Source organism: Cygnus olor, chromosome 12 (genome assembly GCF_009769625.2).
Source record: "Cygnus olor isolate bCygOlo1 chromosome 12, bCygOlo1.pri.v2, whole genome shotgun sequence".
NCBI classification, from domain to species: domain Eukaryota; kingdom Metazoa; phylum Chordata; class Aves; order Anseriformes; family Anatidae; genus Cygnus; species Cygnus olor.
Window position 1 is genome coordinate 12254060 of NC_049180.1, and position 19890 is coordinate 12273949.

Sequence of the window (19890 nt, forward strand, 5' to 3'; positions counted from 1 at the left end):
GGGGAAGAACTTTACCCCAGGACCACACTTGAACTTCCCCAGGTGCAGCTTTGAGCCCTTCCCTTGCATTCCATCACTGCTCACCACAGAGTTTCAGCTGCACGTTGGTTATCACCCAGTCACACTAGCGGAGCCAAGCTGCAAAATACCACACGAAGGCGGCTCAAGGTGTAGAAGCCAGGTATATTTATTATTTGGTAGATCTGCTGATTCTAAGCCGGTCTTGCACTGGGGGCCCAGCTCGTTGCCTGCATGCTGGAGGCTGGCGGGGGCTCTCCTGCAAGCCGTGTCCGTCCTCCTGCCCGTGCCCACCCCGGTGGCTGCCCCAGCACCGCGAGCCCGCCCGTGCTACACGGCTGCTCACAGACCCTGGCGAGGCACCGTCCTGCGTGGACAAAGGCTACGGCACCACGGTCTGAAGTGTCTAAAGATAGCTTGCTAGCGATGAGGGCTTGCGCACACAGCATAATCCACGAGTGTGATGTTAATGAGCTGGCAGTGCGGTTAATTATCCATCCGCTAGTGGGAAGTGACAAGCCTCTGAAATGTAATTAATCACCGTTCCCAAAACAAAAAAAACAATCAGAGTGGAAGTGGGTGCCAGCCCATCCACCCGAGCTGTTGGTCTTGCTCCTTCTCATAGATACCCAACTCTGAGTCCTTTGCCCCCCTGCACGCCAGCTTCTGGTGGATACTAGCATGGAGGGAAGCTGGCCACCATTTCCTTCAGTTCTTCCCCCTCCTCCCTACCTCTGGGCTGGATCTCAGAGCACCCATCTGCCCCAGCTCTCCCTGCTCCTTGGTGCCAGCCCCGACCTGCAAGCTCCCCAGCAGTATTTCATTGATGGAGCTCAACGTCAGGTTGCTGAAGACCATATTGAGGTGATCAATGCCTCGCAGCTCCTGGATATGGACTTTCTGCTTCTGCTGGTTGCGCCACCGCTTGCACAGCTCTGAACTGCGTCTGTTGACAGTGTCATCCCCATCCCCATAAATCATGTCCACGGGGTCCTCATAAGGGAAATGCTCATCATATATGTAAGTTTCCACGGTGGGATAGCCTGTGCCATAGAGGCAATATGTGTCCACACCAGGAGGGGGTAAGCCCTTCAGCAAGTCCTTCATGTCCTCCCACATGTACCAGCCATCCTCCAAGTTGACATCGGTGAAGAACTGCTTGTAGTCCCGGTAGGTGTAATTGTAGGAGGGTGTGGAGATGAAAATGTGGTCCTCAGGCCAGGCCAGGCTTGTTGGGAACATCCAGGGGCTGGTGGTGGTCATGCGCTGCTCTTCACGGAGCTTGATGTTGGACATAAGTGGGATGCCCTGATTATCACCTGCAGGATGTAAGGACTCATCAGAAACAGGGAGAAGAAAAGTACCAAGGTAAGGGTGAGAGGGGCCCTGCAACAGTGTTCACAACAGTGTGTCTTCTCCTCATTCCTCGGCAGGGCTCTTCCCTGCATTTCTGCATCTCTCCAGGGTGTCAGAGGGAGCATGTGTGCTGTGCAGTGCATGTGCGGGACACGATGGATCCCTACATACTGCCTAACATACTCAGCGTTTGCCCAAGGTTTGCCACCTCTCAGCCACTCTAGACTCACAGCATGCACCTACTGTGGCAAGGCTGTCAATATCCAGAACAAACACCAAAACTCTTCTCTCGGGCTTTAACCCTCCAGCTGAAGAAGGGGCTTAGTGTTGACAAACCTGGAGGTATGATGGCACTGACCAACCCAGCCCTGGGCTTTCCCTGCAAGCTCTACACCTCCACGCATGGGTGACCTGAGCCCAAGGGGGCTGATAGCAGGTGGGCAACCTGCATTGCCTCCTGCAAGCCTGGGTGTTTTTGGTGTGTCTGGAGTCCTAAGACCATGCAACGATCTTAGATGACCTTAAAAAAAAGTCTCTGGACTGTGTAACAACTAAGAATGATGCAAGGGGTCAGATGTTAAAATTTTCAAGCACATGATTTTAAATAAATTCCTTGCATTTTGGAGTCTCAGCTTGTGACTTGTAGATATTTGGGCTGTCAGCATTAGGCAATTGATTGTGGCTTTCTGGACTGAAAAGAAGCTAAAGAGGAACTGGGTGAAGGGAGTTTAAAGCCTGAAAAAAAGCTTATGGGGGATGGGCTTTGATACGTGGGGAGATGCCAGCAAGTGGTGCAGGACAGTGCGAGGGTCCCTTCAGTGGCCTCCGTGTCCTCTGCTACAGAAGGGTCATATAGCTTGGAGCAAAGGTCGGTCTGCTTCACAATCCTGCACCATCGGAGGCAGTGTGGATGTCTGGGGAGGCAGCGAGAAGAGGGTGAGCTCCCCAGACTGCTTCCCTGGCCCCACAATTTGTGTCTGAAGCATTTTCTTGCTGAGGATGGGCAGTTCTGGTTTCAAGGAGCACCCCTAGCCCCCGGCTGTTTGTCCCCCAGCTCTTCCACCACAGTGTCTGGTCCCTGCTCACTGCCACCCTTCCATTTCTGCAGGAGAGAAAGAAAACAAAGAAGTCTCTGCACACGAGAAATCACTCACCGGATGCCAGGACACGCAGGGGCTTGACGGACCCTCCCCAGGGGGCACCCAGGGAGATGAAGCCCCCGATGTACTGATCTTTCCAGGCTTGTCTCTGCTGTAGCAAGAAGTAGAGGACATTGAGGTTGCCCATGCTGTGCGCAATGAGGAAGACACGCTGCTGGTACTCATCGTGCATCTCCTCTATCAGCGCCTTCAGGTTCTGGAAGTATTCAGGTTGCTCCTCTGTGGGCAAGAGAGGCACCAACTCTTGGGCAGCTCAGTCATGGCCACAGGGCTGACCCCAAGAGCCCCAGCTGGAGAGAAGTGTGGGCACAGCCACCAGAAGTGCCACCAGGCACATTCACGTTAGAGTGCTGGTGGTGGCCAAGTGCTCACTGACACAGCCAGCCAGCCCTGTCCAGGGGTTCCTCCATGCTGAAGCATCCCCCTACTCCTGTCAGCATGCTGGCCTGCTCACTGAGAGCCATCCTGCCTCCCTCCCCGCATGCGTGACCTGGTCACAACCCTAGACTTACGGGGCCCGACCCTCCAGTCATAGGGGGCTGCCCGAACCGTCTGGTCCCTCACGTAGCCGTTGTTCACCAGGTTCTGCACCAGGGTGTGCAGGTAACCTGCAGAGAGAGAACAGACGGGAATTAGGTCTACGGTCTTCTCCTGTTATACTTTTTCCACCCTGATCCTATTCACAGCCAGAATTCCCTTTGATAAGCTCAATCGTTCCGGTCAGAGATAGTGGCTGTGTGTGTCCTGGAAGCATGACGCGCTGGGGTCAAGGCACTCGGAGTGGGAAGGGAATGTGTCCCTGGGGTCAGCGTCCCTCACTCCTGGGTGACCTGGGCTCCATCAGCTCTGCAGAACCAGGCTGGGATGAACCTTGTGAGCGTGGAGACTCCTCTGCTGGAGGGTGTTTGGGAGCCCTGGACACCCTGTGCCTCTCCACGAAGCTGGCTCCTCTCACCTGCCAGTTTGCTCTGGTCCAGGTATTCCACAGAATAGGTCTTGCCGAAGCCAGGTACACGGATGTGCACCCCAGGGGCGTTGGACATTTTCCGAGAGGTTCGGTTGTACACCACCCTGCAGGGACAGGACAGAAGATAGGAGCAGGGCCGTGTCCATGGGGGACAGGGTAGAGATCACCAGGTGGCAGCTTGGCCCCAGGGAGCTGTTTCAAAGTCTTGTGTGGATGGGGACATGGACTGGTGCTGAGCCAGTGTCCCCATGTCACTTTGGGGTCCTGTATTTGGGCAGGAAGCTCCGTGGAGCAGGCTGCAGTGTCTCTCTGGCCCTGCTGCCATGGGCAGGGTGGCAGCATCTCTAGGAGGTGCTGAGGACGGCCTGGCTGGCACGAGCACGTGGTGGGGACGTGGAAAAGGGACAGGCATTTGGAAAGCACCGGTGAGAGCTGTGTTCAGAATGCACAGTCCAGGCAGGACGGTGCTCCCGTGTTTCTGTGTGTGTGCTGGGTCAAGGCCAGAGAGGGAGGAGAGGGGAGGGAGATCCCTGGTAGGTCATTTCCCTGGGGACCTCCCGGGATGGGGGTGAGCGGTACCTGGTGTTATCGATCCAGCAGTCAACTCCCACTGGCAGGAATGTGTTGAGGTTGAGCCAGATGGTGAAATAGTCCTCAGTTTTGCGGTAGCACATCCAGTTCACCACATCTGGCTTGTCCAGCTTGGCTTCCAGCTGGTTCCCAAGACACCCGGGCACTGCAGGCACCACAGAAAGAGACCAGGGCCAGCTAGACCCCATCTCTGTGGGGCTGCCTGGTCCCATGCTTCCCTAGCCTCCATCCTCCCCTGGGGCTGCCTGGCTGGGGACACCTGGGGACCTGCACCTGCTGTTGGATGCTGTTGGAGGCAGCACCCATGGAAAACAGCCTGCCCAGGCCCTTGTCCCTGCCAAGCACAACGCATCTGAGGGCACTTGGAGATGCGGGGTGAGCACAAAAGTGGTGGCACCGGGCTAAAAGCACATCCCTGGGGACCACTGAGCTGCCTCTCCCCACCATGTGCGCTCTGCGCTGCGACACCCAGCCAAGAGCTGCCGCCATCACCCAAGTGTGAGGAGATAGACCAGCATGAAGCAGCCTGGTGCATCTCCCCCTGCATGGCTGCCTTTCCATGCTCCTCTCCTCTCTGCAGCCACAGGGATAGAGCCGGAGCTCCTTGGGGATGCCCAGCCCCACCGTGTCCCCTGCCCTACAAATCACACCCATCGGTTTGCCCAGGGTAGCAGAGGCCCTGGGGAGGTGTCCAGGGTGAAAGTTGTCCCAGTGCTGATGCCCAAGGCCCACACACTGTTTTCCTGAACTTTAAACCCTCCATGTAGGCTGAACAAGGTCTCTGAAATGGTTCAGAACCGTTCCCTGTGGGAATTCAGTGCAAATATCACATACGGTAAACACAACCCCGTTTTAACCAAGTTCACTGTCTGCCACATGTGACCCGGGCTCTGCGTCTGGGACCTGCGCTGCGGTTCCCTGGCAGGGACAGGGGACGCTCACTATGGAGATTGCTCCCGGCCAGCGTGCAGGATCTGAGACCTCCCCCAGAGCACTGGACAAGGATGAGAAGTGAAGGGACCACGGGGGACAGTGGCTGCCAGGCTGGTGGGATGGGAGCGCTGGGTGCTGAGTGAACCCGGCAGCCCTAGCAGGACCCCAACCGTGTCAAGGACACGGGTTTGAGAGAGCCATAGCAGTGTCCCTGCAGCGGGGTGCAAGGTCAACCTGGCCCGGAGATGCTCCAGCCTCATCCCACCCACCACAGCCACAGCTCCACGGCATGGCAGAGCATTCCCAGGGATGCAGGGACATCCAAAAGCCTCGTCCCATGCAAGGGGGGAATGGGATCTGCTGGTTGCCTTGCTCAACCTGCTTCATGGCTCCTTCACCCTTGTGGAGGCTCCCTGTGGATACGGGGAAGGTCTAATCCTGCCTTTAAAGCAGGGTGAGGGTCAGCACATCCTTCCCCGTACACAAGTGGATGCTGGTGGAGGAGAGCCCAGGCGTGGGATGGGTTGGGCAGAGGACTGCTGGATCTGTCCAGGGAGCGAGCAGAGCGGGTGGCAGCTCCTGGGGCAGGTGGCCACCCCCAGTCCCATGGGGGACTGCCCCCTCAGGGGTGCTGGGGGCAGCTGGGCACCCTCCTCCTGCTGCCCCTTCTCCCCCCTATCCCTCGGGGCAGCCAGCAGCCTCAGTGTGTGTAGTCCTGAGCTCTGCCTCGCCTCGGAGAGGACATTAGGTAATTATTAAGGGAGCTCCTGTGGGGGCGGAGGGGTTATCGTGGGTCCCAAGGGCACTGGGGGTTTCTGGGACGCCTGGCCCAGGGGGATGGGCTGCACGCCCGTGGTGTCCCGACCACCCCAGCACCATGGCTTGGGCACAAGGCAGGGGTGAGGCTAGTGCTGGGGGCGCAGGGCAGAGCCAGGAACCCCTGCTGCTGGGATGGGGAGAAAGGGAGCCCTGGGGGGGCTTGGACTGGGGCTGCATGGGGGCCTGAGCAAGCTGCAGCCAGGTGAAAGAGCGTTGTGGAGATGCTCTTGTTGCTGCAGGCCATCCTGAGAAGAGGGGACGGTGCCACACCACCCCCTGCTCTACGTGGTGACAGCCACTGGGGCCTCCTGGCCACCGAGGCTCCAGGCACTGTCCCTCCAACCACGCCGTGCCAGAGGCTGGGGGCACGGCCACCCCTGCCAGGCTGTGGTGCTCAGTGCGGCTTGCCCTGGCACACGCAGAACTCCATGGGCACGGGTGTTCAAAGGGTCAGCCTTCAGATGTTCTGCTTTTTCTCTTCTCTTTTTAAAAGGGAAACTCCGTTTGATTAAAAAAAAAAAAGAGAGAGAGAGAGAGAAAAACAACCTCTCTGCTCAGAACAGGTCCTGTGGCAAAATCCCATGCCAAGTCCCCAGAGACAGCACAGGGGCACAGGAAGGCTGGCCACAGCCGTGCACCACCAGGAGGTGTTTGCAAACAGCCCTGGCCAGGCAGCGGGACTGGTGCTCCATCCCCACGTCCCTAGGTGATGCCCCAACCTCTCCTGCCTCTCCGTGCACCTCTGGTATCGCCAACGCCCTGGCAGGGTGGTCTGATGTGAGACAGGCACCCTCCTGCAGCATTAGGGGATGGAGCAACCATCACTGGGGAGCAGCAAAAAGCACGGGGCTGGGGCAGACGGCAGGGGAGCAAGGGGTGGTAGATCCCATCCCGTTGGAACAGCAGTGGGGAGCTGCAGCCCCCCATGCCTCTGCCAGCAGACCCCTCCCCGAGCAGAGCAAGCCCTGACCCCCCCTTGGCCATGCTGGGGTCTCCGATAAGTTGGGCAGAGACTGCAAAGTGCCCCGGCCTCACCGCCAGCACCCGGGCAGGCGTGCTGGGGCTGGGCAGATGTGACCTTACCGAGCACCACGGGCGGCGTGCTGTTGGTCGGGGGCGCCTCTGGGGTGGAGGTGGGTGGGAAGAGGACATTGAAGAGCCAGAACTGGGATGCGGGCTGCGGGAGCAGCAGCAGCGTCAGCAGCGCAAACCCAGCGCCCGTCCTCCCCATGGCCAGCTTGGCTGGGCTTCCCTCCGGACGTCGCCAAGCAAACAGCCTTTTATATTTTACGCAGGTCCAGGCAGAGGCGCTCGGGCCGCAGGGGAGGGGAGAGCTGCAAGGGGCTGGCCGTGATGGGGAGGAGGGACGGGGAGGGACGAAGGCCCAGCCTTGCAGACGTGCCATGGACTCTCTGCATGCCCGGAGCCCTGCCTGCGGGTGTGAGCAGACCTGGTGGCTCAACCCATGGCCTCACGGTGCCTGAGCTGTGTGCGGGGACGGTGACCGCCACGTGCCTCCAGAGGGTGACGCTGGGCTGGGGCCATGCCAGGGCAGCCCCCTGTGCACCGGGATCTCTGCAAAACCATTGCTGTGACTCGGAGTCGAACCGAGGTCGCTGCGGCCACAGCGCAGAGTACTGACCACTATACGATCACAGCAGCGCGGCAGAGGCCGTGCGCTCCGGGCCTTGCCTCGGGCCCTGCTCCCCCCCTGCCTCCCTCAGAGGATCCACGGCTGCCCTCGGGCATCCCGCGGTGCCAGGAGAAGGGGCAGAGCTGGAGGAGGCCGCGCTGGGCCTTTGCAGTGTGTCCCAGGAGCCGTGGCTCCGCGGGCCCGTCCCTGTGCAGGGCGAGGAGCTGGCGGTGCTGGGGCACAGGCGTCGGGGCCTCTGGTGCACAGGGAGAGCGGAGCCGGGCACTGGCACGGGGCAGAGGCTGCTCCAGGCCACCGCTCTCAGAAGCATGAGCCCCAGGATGTGCCCAGTCCCCAGCCTCGTCTGTCCCCCAGGTCAGGCGCTGCCCGTCCTGCCTTCAGCCGGCCCCGCACGGACGGAGCTGCCCCATGGGATGCTGCCCCTTCCCTGCCCAGGGCCGAGCGTCCCGGGGAAGGGGCAGGGGCAGGGAGAGGGGCTCTGGGATCAGCCTGGTGGTAGCAGCAAGTCCCCATCTCATCCCCCTGGTGGCACAAGGACACAGGGGCCTCACCAGGCTATTTTGAGAATCACCCAAAATCTCAAATGTGAGCCTGGATAGCTCAGTTGGGAGAGCATCAGACTTTTAATCTGAGGGTCCAGGGTTCAAGCCCCTGTTCAGGCGAAAGCTTTATCATTTAGGTGTGAGCAAGGAGAGCCCTGAGCGCTGGGTGGCCCTGTAGGGGCTGCAGCCTGCCCCAGGCACCCTCTGCTGCCTCTTTTCCCTCATTCACACCCTCAGAGGAAGAGCCCGCAACATGGGAGGGCTGGGCTGCCAAGGACTCTGCTCAGGTCTCTGTGGTGAGGCTGCCAGAGAAGGGGAACAGACATCTTCCACTTGGAGATGGAGGCTGAGGAGGTTCCTCCTGCCCCGTGTCTCCATCTTTGCAGCCATATGAGATGCCCTCACCCAAAAACTCAGCTGCAGCACCCGTGCCTGAGGCTCTGCATTGGGCTGGTTGAGAAGCAGGGCCAAAACAAAGAAGCGCTTTTCCCCCTCATCTCTCTGAGAGTGCAGTTGTGTCACTGGAGAACTGGTTGTCGATGAGCCCCTGCTTTTTGGGTGAGGGGCAATAAGCGCTCATGAGAAACAGGATTAGGACAGCAGAAGAGAAACCAGCTCCTGAGATCTCTTAAAGTCTACTTCGACCCTGGGGCTCTGGAACAGGGGAGCAGAGAGCATTCTGGCTGTGGAGAAGGTTCTGTAGGATGGACAGGGAGCTTGGTGAATGTGGGGGGTGCTGGAGGAGTGCTGGGGTGCCAGCAGGACACCAGAGCAGTTCTTCCAGCTGCCTGCAGATGCTCTCCACAGGACCTGTTCACATCCCAACCCTGTCCAGGACCAGACTGAGCAGAGTGTGAAAAGATCCGAAGGGTCTGCAAAGGGTTTGGCCTCTTGAAGACCCCACGGAGGTCAGGTTGGAGTTGGGGGACTCAGGGGTGACCTGCTGCCCCACTCCAGGGTTAGGGGATGGAGAACAATTGGGGGTACCCATGGGGCTGAGGTCCTGAGGCCCAAGGTGAGAGCAGGGAGGTCGAGCTGTGTGGCTGTGGGGCTGGTATCTCGACATCTGCTCAGACTGTCCCTACCCATGGAGGTCTCAGCACCTGGATCTGTTTCCCCTGGGACCATCTCATCTGTCTGCACTGTCCTCAGCCACTGGGACTTTCCCTAATTATTGTACGTTATTGGACCTTCCTTCTGGGATGTCCTCATTCCTCAGACTGTCCCCTCCTGGGGTGGCCTCATCCCTGGGTACTACCCTCTGCATTGGGACTGTCCATCCTACAGTGGGCTTGTCCATCAGATTGTCCCATGCATTGGCACAATCCATGGTCAGGTCTTGGATTTGAGACTGGACATTGTCTTCACCTCCTTCTTCTCCTTTCCCTACCTTTCTCAGTCCTTCCTGCTCACCTTCTCCTGCTCCCTCACCTCTCAGGAAGGTTTGGTGCTAGAGCAGTTTGCCATGGGGTTGCCCAGCACCCCAAACCCACTCACGCCCAAGCAGAGCCCTCCTTCACATTAAGGCAAAAAGTATTTGTGTGAGAGCAGAGGCTGCAGTGACACATGGGGCCACCTGAACTGCACTGCACACATTCATATCAATCTCAGATTATTTTGACAAGCTAGAAATTCTTTTAAGAGAAAGCTGAGTAATTCTGGATGAAAAATATCCCATTGGGGATTTTGATATTTTTGCACAAGGATTTTTTTTTTCAACTTGAACATACATCAGTTATTCAAGTTCAGTGTGTTATTCTTCAGATAAGCTTAATGGCCTTATATCCAAACCTGGCTTTCTGTGGAAAAAAAAAAAAAGGGGACGAAGACATCTTGTATTTCCATTCTGTGTCTCAGCTGTGTAAAAGTAGAACAGGTGCTTCTACTGCTAAAAGACAACTTCTGTAGATTATTTTTATTCTCTTCCTTCCACATTATCTTTAGAAGGGAAAATGCTTTGGGAACTTTGTATGAGTAAAGAAATATGTATATTCAGTAAAAGAGTAAATGAAGATTGTAGGGGTGTGCAAGTAGTTCCCTACAAACTGCAAATCCTAAAGGTAAACGAGCAATGAATTTTGCCCTCTGTTTCTGTTTCTAGCTCCTTCACTTCCACAGCTTGCTCTCAAAAAAGGAGGAAGAACCTGCGCACCTGCCCAGGAGCATCCCCAATGCCCGGGGCTCCTCGGTGGCATCTCCCCTGCCCAAAAGGAGGACACAGCTGCTGCCCTGAGCCCACCGTGGCCATCCATCCCCTCCCACAGCTGCGGCACAGCTCCCTGGTGGAACCATTTCCTCATTTGCTACTCCTAGCTCTGTTTGCTTTCTAAAGTGAATAAGGTATGAATTAAAAAAAAAAAGTCTGCAAATAAAAAGCCTCCCCTCCCCTTCCCATGCACAAGTAGCTCCTTCGCCAGCTGAGCCCCGAGTGACTTTCCCAGAGGGACCTATCTTGCTCAGTTACTTCTAATTTCTTTTCTGAAAGCTGCTGTCCGAAGTGAGTTCTGCACAGCTGACAGGAGGGGGCACTAAGACAAAGGAAACTCCATGTTTCGGTAGCCTGAAGGCTGGTAAAGACTTAAGGCAGTGGTTTAAAACACTTCCTCAAACTGAAGACCTCCTGGTGCATTACAGAGATCTCCACATGCCATTTGGTGCCCCTGACCCCTCTGCTTGCCAGACCTGCAGCATGTCAGGATCATTCCTCAGCACGGAATGGGTTTCACCTCTGCCATGAAGTTCTGCATCACTGGAGGTGCTGCAGCCAAAACCCTGTTCCCCAGGGAGTGCTGGCAGTGGGGCTCTCCTCACCTTGATCTTCCTTCTCCAGGCTGTCTGTGGGATGGCGTGTCGCCATCCCCCATCCTCCTCAGCAAGGCAATGCAGCTGCAAAATGTACTGTCAAGCCCAGACAACACCGGGGTGGGCTCAGGGCTCTGCGGCAGGGGCAGACACAGGATCCAGGGGCCTCTGAAGCAGTATTTGCTGTGCACGTGCACAGCCAAAGATCCCTCCGGTAGCCTCTCATTCAGAAACGGCTGCCAGACCTTCCTCTCCCCCCAAATTTTCTGTGCTCTCCACAGCAGCAGGGTCCTTCCTCTGCCCTCCAGACCAGTTGGGGCTGGAGTTGGGTTGGGGCTGTGTGGGGCTGTGTGAAGCCACAGGTGGGTTGGGGTCACAGGGTGGTTTCGGCAGGGAGCAGAGCATTCCCTTCTCGCAGAGTGGGAGGATGAGGGAAAGGAAAGGGGAAAGCTGAGTGATTTCCAGGGTGAACCTCTGAATTCTCCAGCTGTGCCGGGGAAAGGGAGCAGTTGGAGTGCTGTGGCAATGTGCAGAGAAGCTGTCCCTGCAGCCCCGCAGGAGACACCCAGATGACTCCATATCAGACCATTGCAGAAACGTGATGGGAGAAGCCATAAAGGCAACTTTATGGTGGAATGATGGGAAAATCACTGACAGAAGAGTTCTGTGAAAGAACTGGCAAAATAAGCTGCCTGTGAGTCTGAGAAGTGCTAGCATAGGATCTTGGCCTGACAGTTAAACCTGTGAGCAAGAAGCATCCTTGTAAAGCACAGCCAGCTTCTTTGAAGTAGAAAGGGGTACTGAAAAACCAGAGACATCCTGAGATAGCCTTGACGGGTGCAAGAACAAAACACTACTGATCAACTGGAGAGGCAAGAAAATGGTCTGGGAAAGGGAAAAACATCCTGAGAAAGTAGAAATTGGCAACTGCTATTTGCTGTTCCAGCTGGAAAAACAGAAAAACAGACAGGAGACATTGATGTTCACAGACACTTTGCTAAGAGCAGGAGGAAAGCTCCTCCTGTTTTTCCTAAAGGCAAGAAAGGTCAAGGTGCTTTACAACAAGCTCTAGTGGCTGCCTTTGAATCTTGTAGTCATGTTAAGGGTAATTATTTTGACAAATAGAAACTAGCCACAGACCTCTGGCTTTACAACAGCTAGACAAAGAATGTACATGGCCAGTCTCCAAGAGTGAGACCATTGAAAAGATATAGGCACCAAGAACTGATAACGAGGATGATGATTCTGATTTTGGCAACAGACCTTCTGCCCCCATTTCATCACCTGAACCTAAGCCCGATTAAACAGCCTCCTTGTACCCTGTTATCAAAGGGTACTGCTGGAGACAGAGGTGCTGCCCCACCTCCCAGGTTTCGATGACCACAGTGGCATTTGATGCGGAACAGCTATGGCAGATGTCCTTCCTCTCCATGGGCTGCTCCTGTTGGGTTTTCCACATGGACACTGACAGTGGCTGTCCAAGATATCCTTTATGGACAAGATGCCATACCCCAGGGCATGGTGTCTATGTTTAGCAACAGCAGGAGGGAAAACAAAACTCTTGCCAAATCAGTGCCTGGGGGACCAAAGAGCCAAGCCTCAATGTTACATGGTGGAGCCCAAGGCTGGAGCACCATAAGGGCTCAAGGGCTGCAGAATTGGGCAGCCTTAATGGGAATCACCCCTGAAATGCCAGTCTGTTGAAAGGAAGGGTGAGTCAGGCTGTTTCAAATGCCACAGGGAGGTCAGAATAGTAAGAATAAAGAAGAAAATGCTTGAAAATCCCCCTTCTGCTCCCCTAGTCCAACTATTGGGAAACTAATAGAGGAACGCGTCCTCTGACCCAGGGAAATCTGACTACCTGTCTCAAGTGACCAACATTTTAGACTTGATATTAGCAAAAAATAAGTGAAGCAAGGGGCTAATGTGTGTGTGTCTGGACAACCTTGATGCTGTGCAAGCACCACTCAGCAAACAGCCAAAACAGTGGTGTGTTATCAATGACATGTTAGCCATGAATCTAAAACATACACTTTACAGGTTGTTATGAAGAAAACAAACTCCAGTTATGATATCCACTTTAGTCTTATTCATATGTATGTACCATCCATGGCAGCTCTAGGTGCTGAAAGGACAAATGGAAGAAGAAGTTGAAGTTCATGGTATCAGTCTGGTGCTCAGGTTTGTTTTTGTTTATTCCAGACTGTGGACTCAACCCAGAGAAGCTCTTTTCTGCCATCACAAGACCGTCCTATTTCTACCAGGAGATGTTTTTAGGTGGAGAATTCTCTGAGACAGCATGTGCCCTGCTGGATGTGGCCCAGACATTCAATGAGGCTGGAGGAGATTGTTACTCCTGCCTGCTTGGTGCCGAAATCCAAGTTTGCTCTGCTACTGTGGAGCTGTGCCATCTCGCTCTTCCAAATCCAGCCACCTCAGTTGCTGGACCCTCCTGTGCTGCTCCCTCTGCTACTGGTTGTGTGAGATTGCACATTTCCTCATAAAAGCTGTAGTTTCTTCTGTTTTAATATGCCAGATGCTCTTGCTATTTCTCCTCTTGGCTGGCAAATCTAGATTTGTAGTAGCAGCTAGCGTAAGTGGTCTTGCCCTTGTCTCAGGGATGACGTGGTCCCCAGGTGTTCAGATGAGTGATGACATGGTATTTCTTTCACACCTAGACTCCCTAGATTCTGTATGGCCTTCTTGCTTCCTCATTTTGAAAGGAATTCCAGAAATACTTCTGGTTTTGGTAAGCTGCCCTCTAATTTGTCATGAGCACGCAGTTCTGCTGCAGACAATTGTAGGCCGTAAGGCTTCATGTGTGATTTCTGTGGCAGTTCTTGCAAGCCATGGCCTGTTCTGTTGCCTCCAATAGCTGCTCATGCACTGCGTTATCACCACTCAGGCAGGCTCTGTCCCGCTGATTCCCATTTCAGTCAAGAAAGTTTTTCTTGGCACTGCTTGCCCTGAGCAAGTGGTGCAGGAAATTACTGTTAAACAGAAATCCAGTGGGTACAATAAGGTCAAGCTAATGGACAGTGACAAGAAAAAGAGGAAAAGAGTCCTTGAACATTTGTGTATAAGCATGATGAATCCATGTAACATCATCACGAATCAATGATTATTTAAATTAAGCTACTTTTGCAAGCAGGATTTGCTGCTTAATTCCTTGCTTCTACTTTCATTTTCCATGAGAAGGGCTGCTCTGCTGTTGCCGCAAAAGAAACTTGTAAACTAGTGGTGCTTCTCCTTGGGGTGGCAAACTGGTGTTACACACAACACAAGCCTCTCTTTTCATGGCACACCTGGTATAGATATATTATGAAGATGCACTCTGCTAATGTTCCTGCAAGACACCTGGGAGATGAGGGACTATAGAGAACGGAGGGGTAGGACCCTCTGTGCCCAGGCACAAAGCTCTACTGGGATGATGGCCAGGCCCCTAGTCAGAGATCAGCCAATCTGACCAACCGAGCTCAATTACTTGCAAAATAACTCTGAGGAATTCTCCCAAAGCATTAGTGAAGACTCGCAATGGTAGTTAAAAGGCAAGCAAGAAGGCGGCTCACACAGTACTTTTATTTCTTATAGACACGAGTTTATTAAGACACAGGCACAACTCAGTGTAGCAGCAAAAGGACCACTGCCAGGATCCGGGCACGAGGCTGGGCCTGCGTCTTACCAGGGCACAACTTTCCCTTCCCAGTCGAGGAAGGTCCCGGTGTCCTTCTCAGAGAGGGAGGAGATCACATTCAGCATCCCTCGCACACTCACATCCACTGTCACACGGGTCTGCAGGGACAGAAACACAACCGTGTGTGCCCAAGGGGTGGCCAGGATCTGCCCTGGCGCCTGCTTGGATCACTGCCTCCCTGCACAAGGGCTTGGGGCTCTCTGGGGTGAAGGAGGAAAGGCCAGCACAGAGCAAGAAGAGCCCTTGTCTTGTCATCTCATCCCCTCATGTGCCTCAGGGCACCTGCCAAAGAGCTATCCCACAGCCCAGCATGTATGGGAGTGTTCAATCCACAGAAAGCTCTACATTCCCAAAACAAGAGGTTCTTCCAAACGTTGGTCAAAAACTCTCCTACCTTATCTTCTATTGTGCCTCCCATGTCTGTTTTCACCCAGCCAGGATGGAAAGCAGCACAGAGGATGCCGTGGTCCCGGTAGCCCAAGGACTGGCACTTGGTGAGCATGTTCAGAGCAGCCTGCGGGGAGACATCGCAGAGATCAGGGTGGGGAAGAGGATGGGGATATGTGCAGACCCCACAGCACTCTCCCCATGCAGATGCCCAGCCCAGGCAAGGACCTGTCCTGACAAGGTCCTCTGTGGTCTGGCCAGGGATGAGGCACAGAAATGTGCCATGGGAGGGAAACGGTGACTGACTGGAGCTCAGCCGCAGCCATGAAAGTTGCAGGGACTGAGGGGAAGGTTGGGAGGCATGCAAGATTGTTCAGAAGGGAAAATGTCCAGGTTCATGCCCAGCAGTGTGGCAGTACCTTGCTGCAGCGATATGAGAGAGCTTGTCCGTACTCCCAGAGATAGACATCCTGAATGGAGCCAGCATAGCTGGACATGTTGATGATGGCTGCCTTGCTGCAGCTCAGCCCCGTGCCCGGGCTCCCCTGGGCAGCCTTCTTCAGCAGGGGCAGGAATGCCTGCGAGGAGAGGAGAAGCAGGGGGTCCACACAGAAGTGGTGCAGGGGAGAGGACCAGCTCCATCCACAGCGGGCAGCGCTGCCACCAGCACCGCCAGCAGCCACCTTCCTCTTCCCCCTGCCCCTTAGCACCAGCCCCAGTTGGTTCCACCAGCTTCTTCTGGGAGCTCAGGAGTGCCGGGCCCATCACCAGCACAAGAGCAGAGCTGGGCCCTGTCCCAGCAGCCCTTTCCGTCCTCCTGGGAGGGCCGTGGGGCCGCAGGGCAGGGATGTTCCTGGAGCTCTGGTGAGGGCCTCACCTGGCTCAGCAGCAGGGGCCCAATGGTGTTGGTGGCATACATCTGGGACATGTCCTCCTGTGTCACGTTGTCAAGAGAACTGTTATTTCCAATCCCAGCATTGTTGATGAGGAGGTTGAGACCTGAGTCCTTAAGGCGCTCCCTGGCGCTGGCTGCAGCCGCCCTGATGCTGGCGGGCTCGGTGACTTCTGCAGGGGCAAGGCGGGGAGGTGAGCACCCGATCCCCTTGGGAGCTGCCACCATGCATGGTGCTGGGGGTCAGAGTGGTGTGGGCAGAGCGGGGAGCCCAGGCAAGGGACCCTCGGCCTCAGGGTACAGCTGGGGCACTTACCAAGTGGGATGATGACCAGGTTGGGGTGCTTGGAAGCCAAGTTCTGCAGCTCCTGAAAGAGATGGGATGATGTGGGCGTGGAGAGGCAGGACTGGCTGCACAGAGGCTCAGCCTTTTCTGGCACCACCTCATGCCCAGCGTCCTGCTCCCTCCATGCACCATGCGTCTCACTCTGCCCACCATGGCCATCACCTGCCCCAGCAGCAGAAGCTCCCTGCCTGGCTCCAAGGAGCCCTGGGCACCCTGGGCACAGCTCATCCCATGGCCGTCCTACCCCGGCTTTCTGTGCCATGAGACTGTGCCCAGGGCTGCAGCCCCGTGATGAAGACCCTCACGCATCCCCGCCTCGCACCACAGGGCTGCTCCTGCACCGGGTGCTGCCCTGCCCTGCTGTCCCCCACCGCCACCAGCGTCACCTGTGCTCGCTGTCCCTTGGGGTCCCGACAGGCTGCAAAGACCCACTCGGGTGGGTTTGGCAGCCCCAGCAGGTGCCGGACAAACCCCAGGCCAATTCCTCGGTTGGCTCCAGTCACCAGAACGGAGCGGACACAAAGCTCTCCCATATTGCTTCTCCTGACTCTGCTCCAACGTTCATTGTTTGTTCAGTTCCCTAATGCTTCTTATAGTGTGTTGAGCTGCCACCCCACCCTCACAGGGCTTGCACAAACCCTTGGCTCTGGGTGCAATCTCTCCAGCTCTTTGAACTCTCTAGGAACCCGGTTCCTGGCTGGGAGCCATCCCTCCTTACTAAAGCGCAAAAATCACTTTGCTTTTTATGGCAAACTCTGCTTGTAAGGTGTGTGGAAGGTCAGTGTTTGCTCCAGAGGTATCTGGTCAAGGCCCTTTTCCAGTGCAAAACCAGGTACGGAAAAAGGGAGGAAGCCATAAAGAACACACAGGGACACAGACCTTACCTAAAAAGGATAAGGGAGGGTGACAGAAGACTCAGATGGTGAGGGATCCAACTGGGGAATGTGCCCCACTTGACCTGTGGTTTGCAAACAGGCAAGGACTTGTGGGTGATGGGATGGTTGGAGGCTATCTTGGGCACAGTGATCAAAATGACAGAGTTTTTGATCCCTAGTGAAGTTAGGAAGGCAGTTAGCAGAACATAAAATCAGAATGGTTTGGGTTGGAAGGGACCTTAAAGATCATATGATTTCAGCCCCCCTGCCATGGGCAGGGACACCTCCCACTAGAACAGGTTGCTCAAAGTCCCATCCAACATTTCCAGAAATGGGGCATCCATAGCTTCTCTGGGCAACCTCTTCCAGTGCCTTACCACCCTCCTAGTAAAGAATTTCTTCCTTATATCTAATCTAAACCTATCCTCTTTTAGTTTAAAGCCATTACTCCTTGTCCTATTAAGAGTCCCTCCCCAGCTTTCCCATAGACCCCTTTTAGGTACTGAAGACCTCTATAAGGTCTCCTCAGAGCCTTCTCTTCTCTGGGCTGAACAACCCCAGCTCCTTCAGCCTGTCTTCATAGGAGAGGTGCCCCAGCTCCTTCATCATCTTTGTGGCCCTCCTCTGGACTCGATCCAATACTTCCATGTCCTTGTGCTGGGGGCTCCAGACCTGAATGTAGGGCTCCAGGTGGGGTCTTCACAAGAGCAGAGTAGAGAGGGAGAATCACCTCCATCTCCCTGCTGGCCATGTTTCTTTTGGTGCAGCCCAGGATACGGTTGGCTTTCTGGGCTGCAAGAGCACATTGCTGGCTCATGTCAAGCTTCTCGTCAACCAACATCCCCAGGTCTTTCTAATCAGGGCTGCTTTCAATCCATTCCACACACCCCTCCCAGCCTTTATTTGTGCTTGGGATTGCCCTTTGGTTTCCAGAGGGCAGACTTTTGCCAATTTAGAGACCTGGCTGACAGAGTGCCCTGGGAGGTGGTTCTGAAAGGCAAAGGGGTCCAGGGAGGATGGACATTCTTCAAGAATGTAATGTTAAATGCACAGGAGTAGGCCATCCCAAAGCACCAACGGTGGAGCCACTGGGGGTGAAGGCCATCCTGGCTGACCAGAGAGCTGCTTCTGGAACTTAGGAAGGAAAAGAGAGTCTATGGACTTTGGAAAAAGGGGCAGGCAACACAGGAGGACTGTCAAGCTGTGGTCAGTCTGTGCAGGGAGAAAATTAGCAGGGCCAAAGCCCAGCTGGAACTCAATTTGGCTAGTGGAATAAAAGACTATTAAAAATGCTTTTATAAACATCTCAACAGCAAAAGGAGAATTAGGGAGATTCTCCATCCTGTATTGGATGTGAGGGAAAATGTAGTGATGAACGATGAGGAGAAAGCTGAGGTACTTCCTGCCCTCTTTGCCTGTCTTTATTAGTAAGGCTAATTGTTGTCAGGGTACCCAGCTCCCTGGGTTGGAAGATGGTGATGGGAAGCAAGATGAAGTCTCTGTCATCCACTGGTAAACCGTAAGTGACCTCCTACATGTTTTGAACATTCGTAAGTCTGTGGGGCCAGATGAGATTCACCCAAGGGTGCTGCTGAAGGAGCTGTGGAAACACTTGCCCTGCCACTTTCAATAATCTACAGGGAGGTCCCGGGTGAGTGGAGGTTGGCCAGTGTGACTCCAGTCTACAAGAAGGGCAGGAAGGAGGCTGCAGGGCATTACAGGCCTGTCAGGCTGAGCTTGGCACCACGGCAGGTTATGGAGCGGATCACCCTGAGTGCCATCACAAGGCACATACGGCACAAGCAAGTGATCAGAAGCAGCCAGTGTGGGCTTATGAAGGGCAGGTCCTGCCTGAATAACCTGGTCTCCTTCTATGACGGGAAGCCCTGCTTAGCTGATGAGGGCACAGTTGTGGATGTTGTTTACCTGGATTTTAGTCAAGTATTTGCCACCGTCTCCCACAGTATTCTCCTGGAGAAGCTGGCGGCTCAGGGCTCAGACAGGCGTACGGCTCGCTGACTGCGGAACTGGCTCGAAGGCTCGCAGGGAACGGGGTTCAACCCAGCCGGCGGCTGGTCACCACTGGCGTTCCCCAGGGCTCAGTCTTGGGGCCAGTTTTGTTCCACAATTTTAGCAGTGTTCAGGAGGAAGGGAATGGAGTGCACCCTCACTAAGTTCATAGGTGACACCAAGGTAGGTGGCACTGTCAAACTCCTCGAGGGCAGGAAGGCTCTGCAGCGGGATCCGGACAGGCTGGGTCGATGGGCCGAGTCCAACCGCAAGACGTCCAACAAGGGCAAGTGCCGGGTGCTGCGCGTGGGTCCCAACAACCCCGTGCAGCAGTACAGGCCTGGGGAGGAGTGGTTGGAAAGTTGCCCAGCAGAAAAGGGCCTGGGGGTGCTGGTCAAGAGCCGGCTGAACATGAGGCAGCAACATGTCAGGTGGCCAAGAAGGCCAACGGCATCCTGGCCTGCATCAGAAACGTGTGGCCGGCAGGACACGGGGTTGTCCCTTGTCTGCAGCTCTCCCCTGAGGAGACCGCACCTCAAATGTTGTGTTCAGCTGCGGGCCTCTCACTCGCAGAAGGACCTTGAGCTGCTTGAGCATGTGCAGAGAAGGGCAATGAAACTGGTGAAGGGACTGGAAGACAAGAGTTGTGAGGAGCCACTGAAGGCACTGGGGTGGTTTAATCTGGAGAAGAGGAGGCTGAGGGGAGACCTCAAGGCTCTCTGCAACTCCCTGGAAGGAGGTTACAGCGAGGAGGGCTTCAGTCTCTTTTTTGAGGTACAAGTGACAGGATATGAGAGAATGGTCTCAAGTTGTGCCAGGGAAGGTTTAGATTGGACATTAGGAT

General features: G+C 55.2%; 2 protein-coding genes and 2 non-coding genes across 4 annotated transcripts; 1 reads left to right on the forward strand and 3 right to left on the reverse strand.

Moving 5' to 3' along the window:
• Window positions 1-171: 171 nt before the first annotated feature.
• LCAT (lecithin-cholesterol acyltransferase) lies at window positions 172-7190 on the reverse strand. The gene is made up of 6 exons (XM_040571428.1): window positions 6928-7190; window positions 4081-4237; window positions 3490-3605; window positions 3047-3142; window positions 2529-2753; window positions 172-1337 (listed from the first exon to the last, which is right to left on the reverse strand). The coding sequence occupies exons 1-6, from the start codon at window positions 7073-7075 to the stop codon at window positions 727-729; spliced, it is 1353 nt and encodes a 450-aa protein (XP_040427362.1). The 5' UTR covers window positions 7076-7190; the 3' UTR covers window positions 172-726.
• A 241-nt stretch (window positions 7191-7431) lies between these two features.
• On the reverse strand, window positions 7432-7503 carry TRNAH-GUG. The gene has a single exon. It is a non-coding gene; the product is annotated as a tRNA-His (tRNA).
• A 584-nt stretch (window positions 7504-8087) lies between these two features.
• On the forward strand, window positions 8088-8160 carry TRNAK-UUU. Its single transcript has one exon. It is a non-coding gene; the product is annotated as a tRNA-Lys (tRNA).
• Window positions 8161-14461: 6301 nt separating this feature from the next.
• On the reverse strand, window positions 14462-17267 carry LOC121076830 (C-factor-like). Its single transcript, XM_040571429.1, has 6 exons — window positions 16548-17267; window positions 16132-16183; window positions 15801-15988; window positions 15343-15501; window positions 14931-15050; window positions 14462-14634 (listed from the first exon to the last, which is right to left on the reverse strand). The coding sequence occupies exons 1-6, from the start codon at window positions 16692-16694 to the stop codon at window positions 14521-14523; spliced, it is 780 nt and encodes a 259-aa protein (XP_040427363.1). The 5' UTR covers window positions 16695-17267; the 3' UTR covers window positions 14462-14520.
• Between the last annotated feature and the right edge of the window lie 2623 nt (window positions 17268-19890).